Consider the following 26,237-nt stretch of genomic DNA (forward strand, 5'->3'; position numbering starts at 1 on the left):
TTGCTTAAAGAGCGACCTTTTAATGTACAATATAAAGCTTGTATAATACGTTACACAGAATTCTATCATAAAAAAATGGTGGAGGCTTCACCTGATAAGAAAGAAGGGCTCCCACCCAATATTATCCACCTGATCCTAGTATGATATAGTTTAGAAGGTAACATTTATGTGTACATGGGTCTTATCTCCCTCCACGTCTTGTAACTGGTCCGCTCAAGTATCCTCCTTGCATTGAAAATGAAGACCAAGATGAGGGTCAACACGTCCCCCTCTGCAGCGTGAGAGTTATTTGGTTCTTTTCCAAAGCATCGCCTATAAATTTCTGTCAGGGTGAATCCCAACCTGGGCGTTGATCTATCCAGGTATCGGAAAGTATGGAGAGAATCAAGACACAACATGGTGTCAGGGAAGTCTTCGTTTTGTTGCAGGAGCTCAGTTTTTAAGAGGGGAAAGTCATAGGAGAATCCATTATGGGCGACCAGACAGACTGGCTTAGCTTGACGGTTGACAAACTCATTGATGGCCTTGATGAGAGTCAAATCAAATTTTTGCTTCCCGTTGTTGGTGAGGTTTTCATTGCTGAGGCCGGTGATGCTGGAGGCCACTGCTGTGAGGGGTTTTCCTGGATCCACACACAGACACAACTTGTCCATAATCCGTGGGAGCTGCACTTCTCCTGTCTCATCGGTTACTGGGTTCTTCAGAGAGGACACATGGACGGCAATCAGACAGATCTCGGTGATTTTTGGCAGATCTCTATTTAGACCGGTGGCTTCCAGGTCCAAGAAGACAAAGGTGTTTACCGCTCCGTTCATAACTGAGGCCTGTGACGGAATATTCTGGAAAACAAAAAATAATACGCCGCGTCAGCTACATGTAAGAGACTTCCTCCTCTCTGTACACAGATACCACAAACATTACAATAACTCTAGTCACTGGACCATTTCCCCTTTTACCACTGTCCAGTGTGGGAGTGGGGAGAGGTGAGCTCTTTTTGTTTTCCACTGGCAGAAATAGGGGTGGGGTAGTTGGCCTATTTACAGTGTGGGGGCATGAAGGAAGACATACTGATTGGAGGGGTGCCAATACTGTGGATAGCTCCCTCCGTATGTTTTCCCTGAAAACCCCCTTAAATATGTGAGTGGTGACCATGTAGGTAAGAGATAAAGGGCTTCATGGTTGTTGGTGCTGATGCAAAGTCCCTGGCGTAAACTACCCAGCAATTCACTTTAAGGGTATATTCACACGGACGGGCTCGCAGCGAGATTCTCGCTGCAAGCCCGGCAGGTCCTGGCAGTTCCCATACACTACATACTTGCTGCGGTCTAAACGACCGCAGCGAGTATGTAATTATACCGCCCTTAACCCCTTCTGCTCCCCCGCTGTGTATATACTTTACCTGTCCTCGCTGCACGGGTCCGGCGTCCTGCTCTCCCGCCCGGCCAATCAGTGTGTTGCCCAGCCGCAGCCACTGATTGGCCGGGCGGGAGAGCAGGACGCGGACCTGTGCAGCGAGGACAGGTAAAGTATATACACAGCGGGGGAGCAGAAGGGGTTAAGGACGGTATAATTACATACTCACTGCGGTCGTTTAGACCGCAGCAAGTATGTAGTGTATGAGAACTGCCAGGACCTGCCGGGCTCACAGCGAGAATCTCGCTGCGAGCCCGCCCGTGTGAATATACCCTAAATGGGATTGACCCTTTAAGAAAACAGCAAATCACGACTTCCGGTTCCGGCGCTGCTATGTGAGGAAGCAGGGTGGAGAGCTCCCGCGCACCCGTCATCTCTTAACCGCCGAGACATAGAGCCAAACTGATCCTGACCCCGGCAGTTGGTTTCGGGGGACGCAGTGGACTCCCTAGTGCCGCAGTGTATGGATCGGTACGTCCTCCGGAGCACACAGAAGCTTCCCGCAGCGGAAATAACCGACCCCCCTGCCACGCCACAGCAAGCCAAGATGGCGCCGGCGGCACACAGCGCCATACAAACAGGTACCGGGGACAGTGAGGAGGAGCTGGCCGGGACCCAGCAGGGAGCCTCGGAGGCTGCGGACCCACACATAGCCCAGGCGATACCCCCACTGAATGTGGACTGCCACAAATTGACGGCCGAAGTGGCTCTGAAACTGTTGCCAGACATACAAAAAGCGGTGGAGGGCGCCATTGTAGCCTCACTTATCCAGCTCCAAGCGGATTTGGCACATACTAATGCGCAGGTGACTACCCTGGAGACCTCTGTCACGGCATTGCGGGGAACTAGTGCTGATCTTCAGCATGAGCTGGCCTTACACCAGCAGGAAATTATCACACTGCACTCTAAACTGGATGATCTAGAGAATAGATCAAGGCGCAGCAACTTGAGACTCATAGGGTTACCAGAGTCTGTACGCAGTACTGAACTTTTCCGTGTGTGTGAAAAGGAGCTGCCAGAAGCTTTGGGACTGGGATACTATTGCAGAGTGGAGAGAGTCCACAGAGTGGGCCCTGAACCTGCCCGCGCCAAGCGACCGCGGCAAGTGATAATGAAATTGCTGGACTATAACGATAAAGCAGCTATGATTACAGCCTTCAGGCGGAGGGATGCAGATATAACGGTGAGAGGTTATCGTATCCTACTGTTCGAGGATTTTTCGGCAGAGGTAGTGAAAAAGAGCCGTGCTTTTAGTGGCATCTGCACTTCCTCGTACAGGAAGAAGTTGCGTTTTCAACTCCAATACCCTGCAATTTTGCGTGTCTTTCATGAAAACGGGTCTGTGGATACCTACACCTCCCCGTCGGATGCGGAGCAAGCATTGCAAACATGGGGGCAACAAGAATCATCTTCGAGGCACTCGGATGAATCCTTGCAAGGACAGAACAGCGCCACAGCCCGTGGAGATCCACTGCCACCTCGGTCACCCCGACGACAAAGGAGGGATATGCCGCACCGTAGTCCACGGGAGGAGGACCAGTCACGTTGAGTACATCATTGACTGTCCGTGGGATTATCATTTACGGTATTGAATTATTTCCGGAAACTCAGGCTGAACGTCCCTAGAGATCCAGTGTGCATTTATTGTTGGGATGTGTTAACTCACTTTCCTATTGGCTGTGGGGGCAAGGATTACGACCCGTGAGATGATAGCAGCGGGGTACAACCAGTGTGTATAACCACTTTATTGCGGGTGCACACCGATATCTATATTTTTGTTCTTCTTATTTTGTTTTTGGTGGGCGGGTAGAGTCTAATGTAGGGATGGCGGGTCTCCACGCTGGGCTCTCATAGTAGAAAAAAGTGAAGTTCAGAGCTCAGTATCACCACCCGCAGTAGATAGGGTAGAAGTGATAGAGCGTTCTTGATACCCGTTAATGTAGTTACAGTTGATGTTTACGACATTTTGTCTCTGTTCCGGTCTCCCTAAGCATTTGGTCTAGAGGGCATATTTACTTTTCCTTTCATATTGTTGTTGATTGTCTTGCTCTTCTTTGTCCTGTTCAGTCTGTGCCCCCTGTAGTGTCTGTGTCTGTGTAGTGTATGTCCTTTTACCCTCCTTATTCATTCCATTTCTCAGGTTACTGGTACTTGGCACTTTTGTACGCGGATTGTAGTATCATGAGGATTATTTCCTGGAACGTGAAGGGACTGCGTTCCCCTAATAAACGCTCTGCATTGCTGAGACACCTTAAACGGTTCCGCCCAGACCTAGTCTTGCTCCAAGAAACGCACCTAACTGAAGGTGATTTTATCCGCTTACAAAAGTTCTGGGTGGGTAAGGTTGTGGGTTCTCCAGCGAAGGAGGGGAAAGCTGGAGTGGTAATCTTATTTGCCAAAAACTTCTCTGGATCAGTGTTGGATGTGCGGACTGGTGGCGAAGGCAGGTGGGTCCTTGTGTTGCTCGAGGTGAATGGGGCTCAATATAGCGTATACAATTTGTATGGCCCAAATGGGGACAACAGGTCCTTCTTCAGGGACATGGGTCAGTTGCTTCAGGCTGACACAGTGGCCCAAAAGATTGTGGGGGGGAGATCTAAATACCGTCTTAGCTGTGTCAGAGGACAGACAAAGTGGGGACTCACGGGGTCCCATGCCACGCTCTAGAGATAAACTTCTGGGCCCTTTTTTGGAAGCCCAGCATCTGCATGACCCATGGCGTCTTACACATCTGGATAGTAGAGAGTTCACTCACTATTCGAATGTGCATAATTCCTGGTCACGTATTGACTACCTGTTGGTTAGTGATACATTATTAAGCAAAATGGTGCGCTCAGAAATATTAGACATGGTGATCTCTGACCATGCACCTATACAAATAGATCTACATGACTCCTTTCCAAAAGGGACTGATTATTTATGGAGGTTTCCCTCCCATCTTGTTAGAGACGATGGCTTCCTTGAGACCATGAGGGGATGGTGGACAGAGTTCAGCACCTACAACGAGTCACATAGAGATAATGTACCATTATACTGGAGTACTGCGAAAGCGGTTCTGAGAGGACGTCTTATTAGTTACATTTCCTCACTACACAAAAAAGTCACTCAGCACTATGCTGATGTGCCGGAACAGGAAGTGAAGGCGACTATTAAGGCACTTCACAATGGCAAAGCACCGGGACCAGATGGTTATTCGGGGGAGTTCTATAAGGCTCTCCTGGATCCTGTAGCGCCGGTTCTTACCAGCTTGTTCAATCATATCTTGCATACGGGAGAATTGCCTGTCCACTCTAACATAGCTCACATTAAATTGTTGCTGAAACCGGGGAAGGACCCCCTGGATCCCAACTCGTATAGACCAATATCATTAATAGATCAGGATATGAAGATTCTGTCCAAATTATTGGCGGAAAGGCTAAGTGGATTTCTGGGGGATCTGGTGGGTCCTTCACAGGTTGGTTTTGTCAAAAACAGGTCTGCAGTGGCCAATATTAGAAAGGTCCTCACGGTCCTCGATTGGACTAGACACCTCCCCCCCGCCGTCCCAGTCTCCTATTCTTTTAGCGTTGGATGCCAAAAAGGCTTTTGATAGTGTGGACTGGGGCTGGTTGGGGGAGGTGCTTGATAGATTTGGCGTGCAGGGACAATTCCGCACCTTCCTGAATTGTATATATTCCAGCCCCAGGGCGCGAATTCATACTGCGGGCTTTTTGTCTGCTCCGTTCCAGCTGTTCAGAGGTACTCGCCAGGGGTGCCCTCTGTCTCCTCTCCTTTAAGATCTGGCGTTGGAGCCTCTGGCGAGATCCTTGGAGGATTCTAATATTTACAAAGGAATTATGGTAGGGCAAGCGGAAATAAAACTCACGCTCTTTGCGGATGATGCGTTATTATTTGTGTCGGATCCTAAGGCTCATCTCGGGCCATTGATGGACCATATAAATCATTTTGGATCATTCTCTGGATATCGCATCAACGCCGCAAAGAGTGAGGTTCTGATGCTAGGGAAACTGTTACCCCCACAATTTTGGGCCTCTCATGGTCTAGGTCCCCAATCAGTGAAATCCCATATAACTTATTTGGGCGTACGGATTGGGAAAGAATCCAGCTCTTTATATACGTTGAATTACCCACCACTCTTTACCAAAATCATAGGAGAGCTGAGAAGGTGGACCCACCTGCCTTTGTCCTTCATGGGGCGCTGTCATCTCATAAAAATGATCAGCTTTTATTAAACTCCTGTATCCTATGCAGACTATCCCGGTCCTTCTGAAGCACTCCGATGTACGTCGCCTCACCTCAGAGTTTACGACTTTTATATGGCAGGGGAAAAAACCCAGAATTGCACTGCAAAAACTAATTCTTCACCGGGTGGTGGGTGGAGTGGGGTTTCCCAATATTAGAGGCTACAATTTAACCTGTTTATTTAGACATGTGTTCGATTGGGTACATGCCACCAGTCAGTTTTCCAATACTCAGCTGGAGTCAGAGCTGGTAACTCCCTGGAGTCTGTTGGCATGTCTCCACTCAAGAGTGGCCTCCCTTCCCCCCCGAATAAAGGGCTCATTGGTGATCAGAGACACCGTTATTGCTTGGAGGGAAATCAGAAAATTATTTAAACTTCCCTACCTGATGACTAAGAAACTCCCCTTTATGGGAGCATCCCAATTTTCCCCAGGGTAGAGATGATCGCCAGTATGAGTTGTGGAGAGCCAAGGGTATCACGGAGGCAGTACACCTTATGAATACAAGTGAGAAAAGATGGATGACTACCACGGAAATACGTGATACATATGACCTGCCATCCACACATTTCCTACAGATCTTGAAAGTGACCTCCTTTTGTAGGAGTAGGTTACTAAATGTGGCAAAGGAAGCTGTGACCACTTCCTTTGATGAAATCATAGGTGTACGGCCTAGGCAGATTTCCCTCTCAGATCTTTATGGGTTATTGCGCAATGATTTTCTAAAGGTGTCTGCTTCCAATTTGTTCTCCAAATGGATTGATGTGATACATGATCCAGATATTGGTGATAAGATTGGGCAGGGGTTGGTGAAAGTCAGAGCATGTGTGATCAATGAGCGCTGGAGGGAAACATACTTTAGGATCATACACCGTGCAATCTATGGTTTCAATTTTCCAGTGTCGCCACAATTCCCAGATCGCATCACAGCGTGTCCGAAATGCAAGGTGAATGCCACTGATTTCTGGCATGGCCTATGGTCCTGTCCGATGTCGCAAGAGTACTGGAAACAAATTATAGTGTATGTTAAGGCGCATTGGAATATTGACTTAAAGGTGTCCTTGCCACCTTTCCCCCAGTGTGTCTTAACTTTCCCTTTTATGTTACATGTATTTCACTTATGAGGTCTGGCCTAAAATGGACATAATTGCCTAAGGGACATATTTTTGAGTGCCTTGCGCCTAAGAAATGGGTCACATATAGGTTCAGTGCCATAGACAACGATTTATTGTTTTAGCTATGCTTTCTCTGTTTATATGTTTCTTTGTGTACACTTCTACTTTCCATGTTGGAGAGGGATGTGTTCCAACATTTGTTTTATGTACCCCAAAAATGTTAAAAATTTCAATAAACAGAATTTGAAAAAAAAAAAAAGAAAACAGCAAATCACCACATTCCATGTAGACATTGTATAAGCTGTTTAATGTATATCAAGGGAGCAGATACTGATGTAGCAGAGCTGACAGGCCATTCTAAGGGGTAGACTCATCTCAGCTTGTTATCCCCTATCCATAGGATATCGGTGGGGATCTGACTGCTGGGGTCTCAGTATAGGTATAAAAGGGCCATTCCATCCAAACTGAACCTTTTCGTAACACCCGTAACACCTAGTTAAACATTTTTTTTTAAACAGCTAATTAAAAAAATGCAATTTAACCACAAAAGTTATAAATATACATTAAGACTCTTAATGTATATTTATAACTTTAGTGTTTAAATTGCAGTTTTACTAGGTTTAACTAGGTGTTACGAAAAGGTTCAGTTTGGATGGAATGGCCCAAAAGTAACCATGAAATGAATGGTGTGCACAGCCGGTTCTCCATTCCCTCTATAACTATAACTATAAAGCCGCTAACATTTCCAAGCACTGAACTCCCCATACTTGTAGCATTCAGCAAACCTGTCTCCTTCTCCTGATAAGCTGCTCTTCCCCATTGTTGACAACTCATTGTCTAAGTTGTATCACAGTCCATAAAAGAGAAAATACATGGCACTCCCGCTTCTTAAGGTCTTCTTATTTCTTTATTTCATACAAAAAACGAACACAGCAGACAGAGAAGTGAGAGGACGCTATCAGTGTTGCAGCTACAGCTGTTTCATGCCATTACGGCACTTCTTCCAGCAGCCTTGAAGAAGTGCCGTAATGGCATGAAACAGCTGTAGCTGCAACACTGATGGCATCCTCTCACTTCTCTGTCTGCTGTGTTTGTTTTTTGTACGAAATAAAGAAATAAGAAGACCTTAAGAAGCAGGAATGCCATGTATTTTCTCTTTTATGGACTGTGATACAGTTTTTCTATTCCTTACTGCACAATGAGTACCCCCCTGAAGTGTCTATTCAGTAAAAGTTATACCACTCAGTTACTTTGGACTGCCACTATATTGTGTTAGATCTGCTAGTAGTGCCGGACTCAGCTGTTTCTTGGTGGCACACTCGTCATTGTCTAAGTTACTAACCACCACTCTGCTCTAAAAGCAGTGGTCTGGCTGCTGTGTGTGTATGTATGTATATATTTTACAGAGTGGTGGTTGGTAACCTAGACAAAAAGCTTGCAACAATGGGAGGAAAAGAGAAGATCAGAAGGAGGAGGCAAGTTTTCTAAATGCACAAATATTTACCAATGCAGAGTCCTACAAGTATAAGTATGTTAAATGAGATGGTAATAGCCCTTTAATGTTGTGACTCTGATATTCTGCAGTCCCATGTAAGCGCACTGTCCCATCCTGATGAATGCATCACACTGCAGCCCCCTACATCTATAGCTACTATTTCCATTCATTTCCAGAGAACAAAGCCATGACAGCTCTACACCACACATGACCGTCAGTCACACTATGGCAGATCTAGAAGATGACAGACAAGGAATGGGGCAGGCATTACACCTATATTCCCCTTCACCCTAAGGGAATCGCCTTCAGGATTTACCTTCAGGAATTGCTCTCTGTGCGACTGTCTGTTAAGTTTTTAAAAGGGACCCACTAGCTGTATAGCTGTCTGGAACATACTCCTCCTCCTCATTTGTTATATATGACATCTATAGGATCTTACCTGCTATGGTGACAGTCCCAGGGCTACAGCTGATGTCGGTGGACTAGTACGGGCAGGTTTATATAGTGTGTGGTCCACTCCCAGAAAGGGATGGGAGCGTCATCCATAGAGATGTGTGTAAGCACACCCTCCAGTATGTATCAGTGGTGACAGAGCCAGTCAGAAGGCAGGCGGCAGCCGCTGGTGCTGACACTTCCTGCTTGGTGTCAGTTTCGTTTTAGCTCAGGCCGTATCATACAAACCTTTGTATGATTTCCCCATGACACACATTAAAGGCATAGGTGGGGTTCCTCAACCCATTTCCTGAAATGCCCTGGTGACCTATGTGTAGATCAAAAACTGTATATAGAAAAGTGGGGCAGTAGCCTATAACAATCTACGAGACGTCATCTAAGAGGAGTCACATTGTAAGCTGATATAGTAGGGAATACATTGCATTACATGGGATACAACTGCAGCTGCTGGAGTATTACATGTTAGTGATTAAAGCTTTACTGTCACTTTAAAAAGATTTGACATGAAAAGTTTAGGTGTTCGGTATCTCACTGACCGCTATATACAAACAGAAGTGCAGGACTTCATTCCCAACTAGCTGCCCTGGATTCTTCCAGCTCTGACCCATCGAGACGTTTGATATGCAAAGATTAAAGGGGTACTCCAGTGAAATATTTTTTTTTTTTTTTCAAATCAACTGGTGTCAGAAAGTAACAAAGATTTGTAATTTACTTCTACTTTTAAGTCTCAAGTCTTCCCATACTTATCAGCTGCTGTATGTCCTGCAGGAAGTGGTGTATTCTTTCCAGTCTGACTCAGTGCTCTTTGCTGCCACCTCTGTACATGTCAGGAACTGTCCAGAGCAGCAGCAAATCCTCATAGAAAACCTTTCCTGATCTGGACAGTTCCTGACATGTACAGAGGTGGCAGCAGAGAGCACTGTATCAGACTGGAAAGAACACACCACTTCCTGCAGGACATACAGCAGCTGATAAGTACTGGAATACTGGAGATTTTTAAGTAGAAGTAAATTAAAAAACTGTATAACTTAATGAATTCAGTTGATTTGAAAGAAAAAGATTTTTGCTGGACAACCCCTTCAAACTTAGATAAGCATTGTCTGTGTGACACCACTCCTTACTTACTAGGATCTTTAATCAATCATTCCTAGTAGAGAGTTTGATCTGCTCTCCGCTCATCAAGGCCACAGCTCCGCTCCTACTAGGATGCTGGGAAAAGCTGGATCCAAACCTGGGAAACTTCTGTTTCCAGCTTTTCCCCGGCCCCTGGGGTGGAGCGGCAGGGAGTGGAGCAGTGCTGAAAAGCCGGCGGCTTAATGAGCGGAGCGCAGATCAAAAATCGCTTCGCTAAGATGAGCAATATGCTCATCTCTAATTCCTCAGATACACCTATATGGCAGTGACCAGGCATTAGCAGGGGACAGTGTTTGGATACTTTAGGCCACAACTGAACAGTCAGGTCTTGAAGTTGATGTGGTGAAAAAAGGAAAAGTGAGTAAGCATACAGATCCGAGCAACAGTGATAACTGGCAAGATGGCACCAAGATACACGGCGGGCACACATCACTCTCAGCCACCATATACGGCGGGCACACATCACCCCCAGCCACCATACATCGCGGCCACACATCACCTCCACCCACCATACACTGCGGGCACACATCACCTCCAGTCACCATACACCAGGGGCACACATCACCTCCACCCACCATACACCACGACACACATCACCCCCAGCCACACATCACCTCCACCCACCATACACCACGGGCATACATCACCCCCAGCCACCATACACCGCGGACACACATCACCTCCAGCCACCATACACCAGGGGCACACATCACCTCCAGTCACCATACACTGCAGGCACACATCACCTCCACCCACTATACACTAGGGGCACACATCACCTCCACCCACCATACACCGTGGGCACACATCACCTCCAGCCACTATACACTGCGGGCACACATCACCTCCACCCACCATACACTGCGGGCACACATCACCTCCAGTCACCATACACCAGGGGCACACATCACCTCCACCCACCATACACCACGACACACATCACCCCCAGCCACACATCACCTCCACCCACCATACACCACGGGCATACATCACCCCCAGCCACCATACACCGCGGACACACATCACCTCCAGCCACCATACACCAGGGGCACACATCACCTCCAGTCACCATACACTGCAGGCACACATCACCTCCACCCACTATACACTAGGGGCACACATCACCTCCACCCACCATACACCGTGGGCACACATCACCTCCAGCCACTATACACTGCGGGCACACATCACCTCCACCCACCATACACTGCGGGCACACATCACCTCCAACCACCATACACCGCAGGCCCACATCATCCCCAGCCACCATACACCATGAGCACACACCACCTCCAGCCACCACACACTGCGGGCACACTTCACCTCCACCCACCACACACTGCGGGCACACATGACCTCCACCCACCATACACCGTGGCCCCACATCACCTCCAGCCACCATGCACCGCGGGCACACATCACCCCCAACCACCATACACCAGGGACACACATCACCTCCAGTCACCATACACTGCGGGCACACATCACCTCCAGCCACCATACAGCGCGGGCACACATCACCTCCACCCACTATACACTAGGGGCACACATCACCTCCAGTCACCATACACTAGGGGCACACATCACCCCCAGCCACCATACAACAGGGGCACACATCACCTCCACCCACTATACACTAGGGGTACACATCACCTCCAGTCACCATACACTAGGGGCACACATCACCTCCACCCACTATACACTAGGGGCACACATCACCTCCAGTCACCATACACTAGGGGCCCGCATCACCCCAGCCACCATACACTGCAGCTCCTGAGGGCTCATAAGTCTATACCGGCGGCACACACTGCTGTATGTTATGCAATTACCTTTTTTTTTTTTACCATCTCCTTCCAAGAACCATGACCTTTTTTTATTTTTATGCTGACAGAGCTGTATAGGGGCTCGTTTTTTGTGGGACAAGTAGTGCTTTTTATTGGCTCCCCTCTAGTAGCGTCACCTTCTATAGGAATGGCTATTGCATTGTTTGACCACAAAGGTTGCATGTCCCAAAAGCCGCCCCTGTTTATGGCTCTGATGTTATCTTTCGCTGTCCGTGGCCCTACCAAGTGTGACTTCAGGCAGGGTCAGGCTGGTATTTTTTGGGAATGGCTTCTATCTATAAGAAGATTTAGTTTATTTTTATGCTGATAGAGCTGTATAGGAGCCCGTTTTTTGCGGGACAAGTTGTACTTTTTTTTGGCTTCCCTCAAGTAGTATCACCTTCTGTAGGAATGGTTATTGCCACTGCTGGTACATGTGGGCAATGTCAGTACCCGCCCCCCCCCCCCCCCCCCCCCCCCAACCTTTAGTAGGAGATTATGGCGCCAACAAGGTATGTGATGTTATTCTATATGATGAACAGTAAACATGTTTCTAGGAAATCATTATAGTCATTATGTCATAAAAGAATATCCCAGATTACACACCCAGACATGCCGATGGAGGTGAATCATCAGACGTGACGTGACTGGGGAACGAGGAAAAGTATAATAAGTCATCCTGTAATTAATTATGGGAGTTATCTTATTTATGCCGATTATATAACAAGCAAAATCAACACGTACTGAACAAGTATCGAAAAAATTAAAAAAACACTAAGCCGCATAGCTCTAAGCTGCCCGACAGAGGAGTCTATGGGCCTCGGAAACAGGCAGCAAGCTGGGGAGTGAAGAGATTAAAGGGATTATCCAGCGCTAAAAAAACATGGCCACTTTTTCCCCTCTCGTCTCCAGATTGAGTTGGGTTTCAAACTCACTTCCATTGAAGTAAATGGAGCTTAATTGCAATCCACACCTGAACTGGATACAAGAGAGGGGGAAAGTGGCCATGTTTTTGTAGCGCTGGATAACCCCTTTAACTGTGCGCTTGTCCCGGCTGATTATAGAGATCATGGAGGTCTGAACAATCGGATCCCAACCAATCAAAACTTACGCCGTGTCCCTGTGATATAAAGGTTTATTCTAATGGCAACTGAGCATTCCAGAGAACCTTTGTTCAACAGGGATATGATGTGGACGACCTTCACCAATGTCCTAGATAAAACTTCTGATTCAGAGCGGCCATAACCTGGCAGTGTTTTCCCCATTGTATTTGGAGTAAGGCCCTGACACCATAGATAAGTCAGCGAGCCTTTATCTAGACGTGTGGGAGTCGGCTATGACACAGCACATTCAGGAAACAAGACAGCTCCTTACTTAAAGGGGTTATACAGTGCTACAAAAACATGGCCATTTTGTCTCCAGTTCAGGTGTGGTTTGCAATTAAGCTCCATTCACTTCAATGGAAGTGAGCAGCAAAACCTGCACCCAAACTGGAAACAAGAGTAGGGCTGTCTCTGGAAGAAAGCGGCCATGTTTTTATAGCGCTGGATAACCCCTTTAAAGTGACTGTACCACCAGGCCCAGGCTGAAGCACTGGAGGTGGGCCGACCCACCCTTAGTGGAGGAGGAAACCCCCGCCCCGCTATTATAGGGTTCCATTGATTCTAATGGAGTCACGACATGGAGGGGCTGGGGTTTCTTCCCACTGGGGGTGGGTCGGCCTGCCTCCAGTGCTTCAGCCTGGGCCTGCTGGTACAGTCACTTTAAGGCCCTATTACACAGAGCGATAATCTGCCCAACCAGGCCAATTCAGCAGATCCATGTAACAAAGACAACGATCAGCTGAAGAAACGATCATCAGCTGATCATAGTCTTTCAACCTGCTGAAAAATCTTGTAAGGCTGTGTTCACACTACATTCTTGCAAAGTTTTTTGCACAATGGAAAAACAGATGCATTGTGTGCATACCTTTTTTAACGTATACAAAAATAAGGTCAAGTACATTTTTGTGTACGTTAAAAACTGATGCATTTTGATTTTTTTTTTTTATAATGGAAGTCAATAGACAACAAATTTTTTATTGTATTTTTCAGAATAAAATACATCAAAGTATTAATAAAAAGAGCAAAATAATGTAGAGCATCTAGATGTAGCAAAAACACAGAATGAAAGCATATAAATTGTTGTCAAATAAAGGACATATATGCATCGATATACACTATTCTTGTAAATCAAATATACCGGCACCCCCCCGTTCCCCCCCCGCTGGGTCACCCACGGCTCACTTAACCCCAGCTCCCTCGTGCCACCCGCTCACCACCGGCGACATCTTCCCTCCGCTGGCCTCTTCCGCGGCACCTCCCGTGACCTGCGGCAGCGCTAACCGACACCCCCCTCTCCTGCTGGGCTCAATCGCGGCACCCCTCCCCCCTTGTCACCCCCGGCTCACTGTCAGCCCCAGCTTACAGGCGGCACCAGCCATCCGGGACACCTCCCGTCCCGTCGGCCGCTCACCGTCCCAGTATACCAGCGCCATTACCCCAACCCCCCCGGGCTCAATCACGGCACCCCCCCTTCACCCGCGGCTCACTTGTGCTGCTCGCCTGCGGCACCCCCATTACCTTCACCATCCCAGTTTACCGGCGGCACCCCCTCCCCCTGGGCTCAACAGATCAGTCTCACCAGTCCACCCACCCATCTCAGCTCTGCTGCACCGTGTCACCATCTCAGCTCTGCTACGCCATTATCACCATCTCAGTTCTGCTACATCATCATCAGCAGGCATAAGCATTGCATGATGGGAAATGTAGTTTCCTATCTTGATAATAGAGCATCTTTTAAAAAAACGTGTAACTCAGGAACGACAGCAGCTAGAAAGACGGGAGATGGCTTAAAATACTCAGGGACAGCTAAGTTTGGGAGCATTACATTTTTTTGCTCTTGGGGGGGGGGAATACCCCTTTAAGGTAGCTTCACACGTACTGGATCCGCAGCAGATTTCACGCTGTGAGTTTGCAGTGAAATCCGCTGCGGATCCTGTAGTGTGAAGGTAAATGGATCCCAAACTCGCAGCATGAAATCCACTGCGGATCCGGTACGTGTGAAGCTAACGTAAAAAGGTAAGAGTGAACTAGTCTGTATGTAAGTATATTATCCAGCCCCCTAACCAATACAAATGAAGGAATGATGGTGTGTTTAGTTAGTGATACCATATAACATAGGCATGACCCATCATACATAGTGAGATTTGTGCCAAATATATGAAGTCTGCCAGAGCTGTTTAGTGAGATGTGGTATAAAAGAGACGGGCAGTAAAAGGACTGTAGAAGTATTTGGTATTCTTGGAAAGCTTTACAATAGAGAAGCATGTTACATTAACATCTTGTAGGAGGCTCAAAATGTGGATTATACCACTAGAGTAAAAGACTCCATTTGATAATAATGAAAAACATTACCAAACATGACATCTTCAGAGAAACCAGACAAATAAAAGAGAAACAAATTAACAAATCACACCATAATTGCCATCGTTTTTTACAAAAACGTAGTGTGAACCCAGTCTAATGGCGATGTGCGGCCGACAGCTGTGTAAAAAATAAATAAATGTTATACCTGTCCACGCTTCCAGTGTTGTTCTTGCTTTTGCCTGCTCCCTGCAGCTGGAACTTCTGATCCAGTCTTTGAAGTGACAAGCTTCTTAACCAATCACTGACCAAGACAGGACAGGCCACGGCCAGTGATTGGCTGCATAATGAGCAGGGTAAGTGAGTGCCAATCTGCTAGATCGGCGCTCGCTTACACAGCCTATTAGGTGGCTTGATGATCATGCAGCAAGGGTTCCACGGACATCATAAGCCCTTGCGTTATATAGGAAATAATAAAGCTGTTATGCTTACCCCTCCCCAGGCTCCCCTGGTGTCCTCCTGTAGAGCCTCTGCGTCCCCTGCTGAACCAGTCTCTGCAGCAACAGTCCGCTTAGCCAATCACTGAGTAAGACAGCACAGCGGTAAGAGATTGGCTGAGCGGTGGTAAATGCAGAGACGAGTTTAAAAGTGTCAGCCGCAGTCAGCGGGTAAAAGGCAGGAGGACACTGGGGGAGCATGGAGAGGCGAGAACATCTTTATTACTTTCTATACTGTTTAATCAGTTGTCGGCTGCAATGACTGAAGCAGGTTTTTTTCCCATCACAAAGTTCTATTAGTGGGGTCCGACCTCTGGGATGTGAAAGACCTTTGACACGTCAATCGCGATCTCTGTAAACAGGTTCCTGTCTCCTTAATTTTTTTTATTGTACATGAAGCAGATTGTACAGCCAGAACATGGTGATCCTGCTGCCTGATCCCTTACACCAGGTACTTCTTTAATCTAATGCATTGTTACACTTGGTGTCATTATTTAAAAACATAATAAAAATGATAAAATAAAATATCACCTTTATTTTCACTATACAAAGATATTGGCATGTGTGATCTGCTCCGTGTCTTCCCTGCATACTATGCATCCTTAACAAATACCACAGTCTGCCGTGCTATAGCAGAACTTGGTCTATTTCATCATGGGAACATCTTATGTAAAAATTGCGGAGAACCCAGATACTTGTCTTCCTTGCACAAGAATAAGTCCAAAGAATTTGCAATGGTTTTGAACTTTATACGTGGATTATAACCAGACTAAACTGTAACGTATAACATAGCAGCAGTTAGAGGGTCAATGACTTACATAAATATATTCTAAATGAAGATCCATTCTTCCCTATACAAAGTCTGCATCAGTCTGTGTCCTCTATGGATGTACGTGAAGGGCTGCCAGCAAGCTTCATGTCCAGAGAGGAGTTCCAGATGGTGAAGCCACGTCACATGTAGACGACTGGTGCCACGACCACAGGTCACCCGTCTCATCTTCTTAATCTTGGAGAGAACTCTGGAATAACTCATAGTTTTGTTTTAGTTCTTTGATTTTCTCATCTAGCCAGGGAAAAAAATTGAGAAATTACTTACTTTAAGGGTGCGTTCACACCTACAGGATCTGCAGCAGATCTGCAGCAGATTTGATGCTGTGTTCAGTTATTTAAATGAAATCTGCTGCAGAAAATCTGCTGCAGATCCTGTAGGTGTGAACGCACCGTAACAAAGTATTCTCAAGATAGGACATCAGTGTTAGATCAGTGGGGAGGGCCGACTCTAGGCACCCCCAGCCGTGTATAAAGGAGCCGTGATGTTCCTATGAGCAATGCAGCTGCACATACCGGCACACTCATAGTAGTGACAGTGCACACCCCACTGAATAGAAAGTTTATTTGATGGGATCTGGGTGTTCATAGCACCATAGATCCAGGACCCCCCGCTGAATACATTTTTTTTTTTTAAAGGTGACAGTAAGGTTCCTTTTATATGTGTAGATTTGTTGGCCGCAAATGAGCACTGACCAGTGAGATTCTTGCTCACTTGGGGCATGTGCACACTGAGTAATTTTGACGGAAACTCCGTTGCGGAATTCTCAGCATGTCTCCGCCCGTGTCATAGACTTGATCATTCTTTGGACGGATGAAAGAATCCGCCTGTGCATAAAATGGAGTCTATGACACGGGCTGAGACACGCGCGCCCGCCACAGTCTGTGAGTTGAGAATTCCGCTGTGTCAGAATTACTCAGTGTGCACATACCCTTACAGTGCCTTTAAACTGCACAACAAATCAAGAGGTCCATTCTGTTTGTGCAGCCCGGGAAAAAGGCAGCATAGATATGTATATAGCATACGTGTATATATCCGTGCTGTCAGTATAAAGATCACAAGCAGCAGTCTATACTTACATCCGTGTTACTTGTGATCCGACACGTCTTCTCCAGTACAGCCTCCGACTGGATCTCCAGAATGATTGACGGCAGGAGGTGGGTCCTGAAGACAGGAGACCTGGATGCCAGATCACAAGCAGCGGGGAGGGTAAGTATGCACTGCTGTTTGTGATCTTTATACTGGCAGCACAGATATACACGTATCCTACTGTATATACAGATCTGTGCTGTCAAATTTGTTTTATCGTTTTCGAGCTCACATTCCCTGTTTACACAGGAAGAGGTGTGGCCGACCTGATAAATGAATTTGATTTCAGCCAAGGATCAGGCATTTTCCCCATCCTCGGCTGATTAGGGTCACTTTAACACGGGCCGATTATGAACCATAGGAGCCTTCCTAGCAAACACCCTACTGATAATCGGCCGGTGTAAATGGCCCTTATCACTTTCCTTACATTCCCCATGGAATAGACATAGGCTCTGTACAGCAGTACTTACACAGTGTGGCCGTGCTGCTTCCTCCCCAGCACTCTCTCTCTTGCTGTCTCTTCTTCGCCACTTCTTCTATTGTACTGGAAGTTTCTATGAATTGGGTGATTCCTTCCAGTTCCTGAACACCAAGAAGGGAACAACAAATAAGTGGATAACATGACCCATATATTTCAAGGGAAAATCTAGATATTTTTATCTGTCATATCTACAAGCAAGACCAACACATGGTGGAGTCTCTAATCTCCGACCACCACAGGTTTCCAGAGGTCTTACTGAAGGTCAGTGCTGGGTTCACACGCTGTATTCTGATCGGTACAATGTGTTAATCCTGCCTCAAACACATAGGAGGGGAGATACCTTGCAGAATGTAGTCAGCATCTGGTGTACTGACTGGAAGAGGGGTCCTGAGGGGTTCATCTGAGGCGCTGCGTATCTGCAGTGTTCCTGCAGTTCATTCTCATACACCTGACTGAATGTGGTGGTGAGCTGCTGGAAGTCGCTCAGCGCCAATCTCAGCTTCTGTATTACAATTTCTTCACTGGGAACCGAGCTGCAGAGGAACGTGCACTGCGGGGACATGAGACGTAACACAGTATGTCATAAGGAGTCAAAGGTTTACATCTCATAAGAGCGACAATGGTTCACAGGATACAAATAAAGCATACAGAACACATACATACCGCACACACTGTATATCCATACAGAAGACATGCAGTATATACATACAGTGCCCACACACAGTACATACATACAGCACTACATACAGTGCACACAGAGTACATACATACAGAACACATACATACAGCTCATATACAGTATATACATACAGCACACACACACACAGTATATACATAGAGAACACATACATACAGCGCACACACAACATACATACAGCTCATATACAGTATATACATACAGCGCACACACACAGTATATACATACATCACACATACAGCGCACACACAGAACATACATACAGCTCATATACAGTATATAGATACAGCGCACACACACAGGACATACATACATCACACATACAGCACCTCTTGTTTAAGATCTTCCAGACTGAGTGAGATTTTCTGTAACTCTTGGATGTGGCCGCTGATGGCGTTATCCTTACTGCATGGAAATGTCCTGAGGTAAACAAAGCAAGTAATACTATTGTAATATACAAAAAAGGGACAACAAAATGGTGTTTAAGTGTGGACATTCAGATATAATAGGAACATGAGCTCTGGAGTAAAAATGCTGCTCTAACAGCAGTTAGTGTTCAGTGTATCTTAAACAACCTCCTACTACTAACCAGACGAAGAACAAGAGCACTGATGGCAACAGGAGCTATTATTATTTTTCTTTGTACTATTTAACTTTTTTTTCTAGAAATGGCGCCACACTTTGGTTGTGTCTGGTATTGCACTACATTTACTTAAATATGATTACGCTGCAATATCACAAATGTTTTCCTGGCAGCGCTAGGACAGCATCCAACTTCTGGGGGTGCTGAACCCTAACAGTTTGACAAGTCTGCTCAACAATAACCACAAACCATCGCTAAGTGCTGCCGTTTCTGCAATTTTTTTCCCCTAACAGCAGACAACGGCTTTACTTCTGGTGACCACTTGATGCAGTGTCTGTACACTTCATGTGGCAGCTAACAATCCCACATTATTACCTTTTCTGCAGCTCCTCTGGGACCAGCAGCGTTTTCAGATCCGCAGGCCAGGGATTGCACTCCGGGGTCAGGGTTGCTTGCAGGTGTGGACTTGAGAACAGTTCCTTTAGAAGCTCCTCATTCTCACGGGCACAGGTGACAATGTTCTTATCATCGCTGAGATAGTCAGAAAAGAATACACTGTATATAGGCATGGGAAAGGTAACACAACTGAACAGAAGGACTGGTGGTCTTAAGGGAGACTTCTCATTACTATCATGCTGCCTGAACTAGGAGTTATTAGAGCGGTCCCCACCAGCCATGACTGACAGATCTCTCCTTATACCCTGACAGTGATAGATCTATCAACCAAGGCTGGGTGGGCAGGGAGAAGCCACTAGAAACTGGCCTAATTATTCGTGATTCACACAGCAGGAAAGACAATACAGACAACCCCTTAAAGTAGGTTGCAAAAAAAAAAAAAAAAACAACACAACAGTGCCATGCGTTTCTAAGGCTGTGCCCGGTACTACAACTCAATTCTATTCACTGTTCTGTGATGACATGGTGGGGGAGATGCTCAGGTGCATCTGAGGTGACTTGCTGCAGCCAGACACAATGGAGTCTACATCACATGACAGTCACAAGCTCCATTATTGTAGATGAAAGCGATCACTAACCTCAGAGTCATCAGCTGCAGCTCCGAGCTGCTGGACACAGGGTCACAGGTCTGCACAACGTCCAGTAACTGCGCCATGAATGACAGCTGTCTGCTCGGGCTGACGCTCCCCTGTCAGATACATACAGGAATCCATTACTAAAACCAGCCCTATCCAGGCAAAAGGGGAGTTGTAGTTAAGCATCAGCTGGAGAGCTACAGGTTGGGGTATACTGGTATATACAATAAAAAGTTGACAGGCTGTCAGAGCATGCTGGGAGTTGTAGTTTAGCAGCAGCAGGAGAGCCAAAGTTTGGGGAATATTGGTTTATACTATGAATCTCACAGGGGATCAGTGAAACCACAAACCTTTATGAGGTCCAAGTCTTCTGGATTACACAACATTAGATCAAAGCAAAGCTTTGCCATCTCTGTGGAATGAAACAAATACTTTTTTTTATAATAATACCTGCATTATACACAAACACACGTACATGCACACCTATGAATAAACAAACATTATTATTATTAGCCATAATAATCCTGTATAACAGCTCTAATAATCCGACCTAAATACTTCACGGCACCGGTTATATGGCTGCATACCATTTACCCTATTAAAGTGACAAGTGAATTCCACTTCTGGGAGGGGGAGACGGGAGGTGGAGGGACAGGGAGGAGATGGGAGGTGGAGGGACCAAGAGGAGGAGAGGGGAGGTGGACGGACCAAGAGGAGGAGAGGGGAGGTGGACGGACCAAGAGGAGGAGATGGGAGGTGGACGGACCAAGAGGAGGAGATGGGAGGTGGACGGACCAAGAGGAGGAGATGGGAGGTGGACGGACCAAGAGGAGGAGATGGGAGGTGGACGGACCAAGAGGAGGAGAGGGGAGGTGGACGGACCGGGAAGGGGAGATGGGAGGTGAAGGGACAGGGAGGGGGAGATGGGAGGTGGACGGACCGGGAGGGGGAGATGGGAGGTGGACGGACCGAGAGGAGGAGAGGGGAGTTGGAGGGGGAGATGGGAGGTGGAGGGACCGGGAGGGGGAGATGGGAGGTGGACAGACCGAGGGAAGGTTCTGTGCTTGGTTGTTTTCTTACATTATAGCATGACCTGGATAACCTCACCATTGAAAATGGGAGCATTACATTTTTTTCGCTCTGGGGGGGGGGGGGGGGGGGGGGAATACCCCTTTAATAATATATTTTCCTCCAGACTGCTAAGTGATTAAATACTCTTCTCCATCTTTTCTCTCCTGACCTGTCTGGTATTTTCTCTTCTCCAGAATAGATGGAGATGCAGCTAATTTTTACCTACAACCTGGGCAGACACATAAGGACGTCTCACCATCTTATCACCGGCCATCCAGTTCACTTCACTTTCTACCAAACCTGCAGTCACCAAGTTTGTCAGATGGAGAACTAGACCAGAGAGCCTGATTGTTACAGCATTAGGCGCTGTTCACGTCTCATCTGAGCCTACCTACCGTCTGGCACATACCTAGGGAGTATGGTCACTGTATAGGCATATATCACCCACTGACTCATTGTATACCACACAGTATATGTTTTTATTACTGGATGCCTCTGCATAGAATAACACAATCAGTCTGCTAAGTTAATGTATACAGCGTGCAGTGAGCAAGAGTTTTAGGGCCCTATTACACAAAGTGATAATCAGCCGAATTAGGCCAATTATCGCTCTGTGTAATAGAGACAACAATCATCGGCTGAACGTTTCTTTAGGTCCAGATCTAGAATCATCGGATGTTGACCACACGCTGCTACGTGTAATAGCGAAGCACGTCCGGCAGCTAACATTTGAATAAACTGTCATACTTCACCTGTCCACGCTCCCGGCCTTCTCTTGCCAGCACCTCGTGCTACAGGATCCTTGAGCTGACAGGCCACTCAGCCAATCACTGTCCGGGACACTGTCCGTAACCGCTGCGGCCAATGATTGGCTGAGTGGCCTGTTAGCTCAGAGACGCTGCAGCAAGCGGTGCTGGAAAGGGAGAAGAGAGCAAGAGAAGGCAGTAAGTGTGGAGAGGCAATGTATGAACAGGGCTGCACAGACATCGCTAACAATGTCTGTGCAGTCCTTCCTAAACTATAATCAAGCCGTGTAATCTAGCAGATCGGCACTCGTGTACGTTATTGATCGGGCCGCCATCGACCAATCTAATAGGGCCCTTAGTCCTTCATCTGAATGGCCGCCATGTAATGCAACCTTTGCCCTGTGGATGATGCTGCAGCGGATGTTTCATTTTCATTCAAAGTTAGTAAAGCTCAACTGCAATAAGTCCCTGTAGTCCAGGGAAGGGGAACCTGCACCTCCCAGCTGTCCCAAAACTACAAATCCCATCATGCCTAAGTTAATGTTTTGGCTGTCCAGGCATGATGGGAGTTGTAGCATTGCAACAGCTACAGACACAGGTTGTACATGGGAACGTGACCTAACATTCCCACAAACATTTTTTTTAGCTTATTTAAGACACATTACAAAGTTATAGAACTTTGTAATGTGTGTCAATAACCTATCTGGCCCCCTTCCCCGCCCCCCAGAAGTTAAATAAATTATACATACCCAATTACTGTCGACCCCCGTCCTCTTCTCCCGGGCGCCATCTTGTGACGATGTTGTCAGAGCCGGGGGGCGGGCCAGGTCTTCTTCCTCCTTGGCGTCTTCTGCCGACTTAAATGGGAGAGGAAAAGGCTGCTGGTGCACTTACGCACCTGATTGGCTGAGCTTGCTGGAAGCCATGTGATGCGCTTTAGCAAGTTCACCAGCAGCCTTTTCCTCTCCCATTTAAGTCAGCAGAAGACGCCGAGGAGGAAGAAGACCTGGCCCGCTCCCATGAACCTGGAAGTGAGGGAGATCGGAGGTGACAGAGACGCGGGCGGCTGCCGATTTAAATGGCGATCATCACCAGAGGAATGGCGAGTATGGAGTGTGTGTGCGTCTATGTTTTTTTTTTTTTTTTTTTTTAAGGTCCCACTGGAGTTGTTTTTTAAGGCAGCCACCATAAAATGTGAGACAATTACCTTTCACCTTTAATTCTGCCTGAGATTCTTTTAAAGTAGAAAACTGTTCCTGGAGAGGGGGGTAGGCTCTGTATATAGAGAGAAGAACCAATAGACAAGTCACACACCGCCAGATCTATACAGGAAGGTTTTACATACAGCAGAACGACAAGCTTCACAAGCAGAAGACTGCAACAGAAACAGAAGATTTCCAGAATATAATATAATTACTGGGTAGATGGAATCCAGCACGTCACATCTAATGTACAACCTGTAGCCACTCCTGGTCTTACTTTATGTTTAAAAGGGGTATTCCATTCTCAACTTGTTATCCCCTATCCATAGGACCAGGAATAACAAGCAGATCAGAGCGGGTCCACCAATACCAAGAATGGGAGGGAACCCAAACTCAAAGAATGATGTGCACTGAGCGTGCAGGGCCAGCATAATTCTCAGCCTATCATTCTATATACAGCTCTCAGAAATGTTTGGTGGCCCTATAGAGATGGCCCTATGGACCATTCTTAATTAGGACAATTGTTTCCTCTAATTCTCAGGATCGTTGGGGACCTCAGCAGTCAGATCACCCCCGATCAGCTGGTCATCCTTTAAAGCAGGGATGGGGAACCTTCTGCCCTCCAGCTGCTGCAAAACTAAAATTCCCATCAGGGCTGCCTAGGCACGATGGGAATTGTAGTTTTTTGCAAAACCTGAACAGCCGGGAGCACGCCGTGCACGACGTCGGCGTGCCTATGTTCTTACGCCGCCGCGCATGCGCAGTACAGCCGCTCCCATTCAGGCTGTACTGCGCCTGTGCAGAATAGCCTCGAACTCCGGCTCGCACTGAGTTCGAGGCTATTCTGCACAGGCGCAGTACAGCCTGAATGGGAGCAGCTGTACTGCGCATGCGAGGCGGCGTAAGAACATAGGCACGCCGACGTCGTGCACGGCGCGCTCCCGAGTGACGTCGGAGCTACTGGGTGATTTGAATCACGCCCAGAGGGGCGTGATTACCGTCGAAGAACGCCCAGGGGACCCGGACTGACTGTGACTACCATCTAGCCGAACACCACCCAGGTGACTACCTGATGTAATTTGGATACCGGGCGCCAGTTTTATAAAGTTACTTTATGGATTACACGGGGGAGGCAGGGAGTATATAGAAACATGTATGGAAAGTGTGCTGTGGGCTCTAACAGCACATTTAAAAAGCTATATATGCGTTTTTGAGGTGATTGGTTCCCTTTAAACTGTGAGGAGATAACTTTTTTAAATGAGACTACCTAAAAAAGTGACCTCAGTGTCTGCAGCTTCTGTAGCGTCCACATATGTTACAACCTTATAGATCAGGGGTGTCAGACTTGCAGCCCTCCAGCTGTTGCAAAACTACAATTCTCAATATGCCTGGATAGCCAAAGCTTTTGCTTTGGCTGTTCAGGCATGATGGAAATTGTAGTTTTGCAACAGCTGGTCGGCTGCAATTCTGACATCTGTGCTATAGGTGACGGCTACTGTACTGGATACAATGGGAATAAACAGGGCAATGAGTGAGAAAATCACACCAGCTCACAGGTGATATTGCAGCTCAGCTATTCTCCATTATAGACCTAAGCTGCAATACCAGACCTGACCTACGTATAGGTGTGGCACTATATAATTCACCTGTGTGTATTATAGACACAAGCCCTGATGTTACAGCAGCACAGCCCCCTCAGGTCGGCCAAGACCAGTGTCCGTATCCTGCCTCTTATATGGGTGTTACCTGGTGCAGATCCATTCCAGGATGTCCAGGCGGTGAGCAGACGGGGTGCACAGGAGATCATGGATGCTGTGGGCTTCAGTCACGTAGACCCCCTCCAGAGCCGGGCACGACAACTTCTGCAAGAGGACCCAGAGGGGGTTACATATCACAGGAGCATATAGTGACAGAGAAAAAGACTGAGAGCGCTCAGTCACTCCTGATGGAAGAGGATAAAGTGACAGCTATCAATGGGGCAGGGGCCTACACATCCTGGATATTTTTATTATTAAAGGGGACTTTCCACTAATAGCATTCCTCATCCATCCACAGGATAGTGGGACATGTATGTGACATGGGGGAGGGGCAACAACCCCCAATTTTTCTGACATTGGCCCCGATACTGGTATCAGCCTTAAATAGGTACCGTCACTTTAAAATAACACTTCACATAGTTTGGGGTCTGGGTGTTCGCTGCGAGAAATGCTCAGTCCCCATAGACTCACAATGGAACCAGTCATCCTGAGGGGGTGAAGCTCTCAGCCAGGCGCTTCAATCAGTGAGGTCCGAACACCCAGACTAGGACTGGACAAATCTTTCAACATATCAAAACTTTATTGAAGTGGCAGAGACACCAATGACTACTCAATGTCAATTTCCTCCAATTTTAGACTTTTCCAGGAGGAACATAACAGTGCAGACCTCAGTGGTCCAGTAGTTGTAGGGGAGAACTACAAATCACAGCATAATTGCTACTTACACGTTCTATGACAGGGATCAGGAACCTTCGGCCCTCCAGCTGTTGCAAAACTACAATTCCCATCATGCCTGGACAGCCGAAGGCTGTCCAGGCATGATGGGAATTGTAGTTTTGCAACAGCTGGAGGGCCGAAGGTCGCTATGAAACTACAACTACTACAATAACGACGTCTCCCAGCATGCCACGGGTCTGTGGAGGCATGCTGGGAGACGTAGTTCTTCACAAGAACAGGAGACGCAAGCGAATGTCATCCGTCCGGTATCCGCCGCCGCCCCGTCCTTACCTGTAGCCGCTCATACAGCTCCGCGGCCAGCCTCAGCTCCACACCTCCCGCCATCTTCAACGCTCCCCGCCTGGGGCTCTGATTGGCTAACGTTCTTCATGTCTACGCTCTGATTGGTGCAGGAGATTACAGCCTTATTGGCTGTTTGGATGATCTACATAGGAG

At 47.1% G+C, this 26,237-nt stretch overlaps 2 protein-coding genes across 6 annotated transcripts; both read right to left on the reverse strand.

Moving 5' to 3' along the window:
* LOC138802667 (three prime repair exonuclease 2-like) lies at nt 1–16,484 on the reverse strand. Of its 3 annotated transcripts, none has more exons than XM_069986218.1 (2): nt 16,397–16,484; nt 1–839 (listed from the first exon to the last, which is right to left on the reverse strand). In XM_069986218.1, exons 1-2 carry the CDS (start codon nt 16,421–16,423, stop codon nt 165–167), a joined length of 702 nt encoding a protein of 233 aa, XP_069842319.1. In that variant the 5' UTR covers nt 16,424–16,484; the 3' UTR covers nt 1–164. The 3 variants fall into 3 exon arrangements, with proteins under 3 accessions (XP_069842319.1, XP_069842320.1, XP_069842318.1); XM_069986219.1 differs by lacking the exon at nt 16,397–16,484 and adding an exon at nt 8,704–8,853; XM_069986217.1 differs by lacking the exon at nt 16,397–16,484 and adding an exon at nt 6,512–6,648.
* Nucleotides 16,094–26,182, reverse strand: HAUS7 (HAUS augmin like complex subunit 7). Of its 3 annotated transcripts, none has more exons than XM_069986215.1 (10): nt 26,073–26,182; nt 25,054–25,169; nt 23,313–23,380; nt 20,639–20,700; nt 20,292–20,401; nt 19,633–19,788; nt 19,004–19,094; nt 18,318–18,527; nt 17,967–18,078; nt 16,094–16,641 (listed from the first exon to the last, which is right to left on the reverse strand). In XM_069986215.1, exons 1-10 carry the CDS (start codon nt 26,124–26,126, stop codon nt 16,580–16,582), a joined length of 1,041 nt encoding a protein of 346 aa, XP_069842316.1. In that variant the 5' UTR covers nt 26,127–26,182; the 3' UTR covers nt 16,094–16,579. The 3 variants fall into 3 exon arrangements, with proteins under 3 accessions (XP_069842316.1, XP_069842315.1, XP_069842317.1); XM_069986214.1 differs by lacking the exon at nt 26,073–26,182 and adding an exon at nt 25,790–25,862; XM_069986216.1 differs by lacking the exon at nt 26,073–26,182 and adding an exon at nt 25,536–25,616.
* Nucleotides 26,183–26,237: the final 55 nt, after the last annotated feature.

Source organism: Dendropsophus ebraccatus, chromosome 10 (genome assembly GCF_027789765.1).
Source record: "Dendropsophus ebraccatus isolate aDenEbr1 chromosome 10, aDenEbr1.pat, whole genome shotgun sequence".
Classification (NCBI taxonomy): domain Eukaryota; kingdom Metazoa; phylum Chordata; class Amphibia; order Anura; family Hylidae; genus Dendropsophus; species Dendropsophus ebraccatus.

Excerpts from the sequence above, each read along its gene's own strand:
- LOC138802667 (XM_069986217.1), bottom strand. The coding sequence starts at position 6,625 with ATGCCAGAAATCAGTGGCATTCACCTTGCATTTCGGACACGCTGTGAT. Across the intron at positions 840-6,511 it reads GCACGGTGTATGATCCTAAA|AATATTCCGTCACAGGCCTC; the intron begins GTATGTTTCCCT and ends TTTGTTTTCCAG.
- HAUS7 (XM_069986214.1), bottom strand. The coding sequence starts at position 25,855 with ATGATGGGAATTGTAGTTTTGCAACAGCTGGAGGGCCGAAGGTTCCTG. Across the intron at positions 18,528-19,003 it reads TGGAAGATCTTAAACAAGAG|TGCACGTTCCTCTGCAGCTC; the intron begins GTGCTGTATGTG and ends ATGTCCCCGCAG. Across the intron at positions 18,079-18,317 it reads TGCTGACTACATTCTGCAAG|GAACTGGAAGGAATCACCCA; the intron begins GTATCTCCCCTC and ends CTTGGTGTTCAG.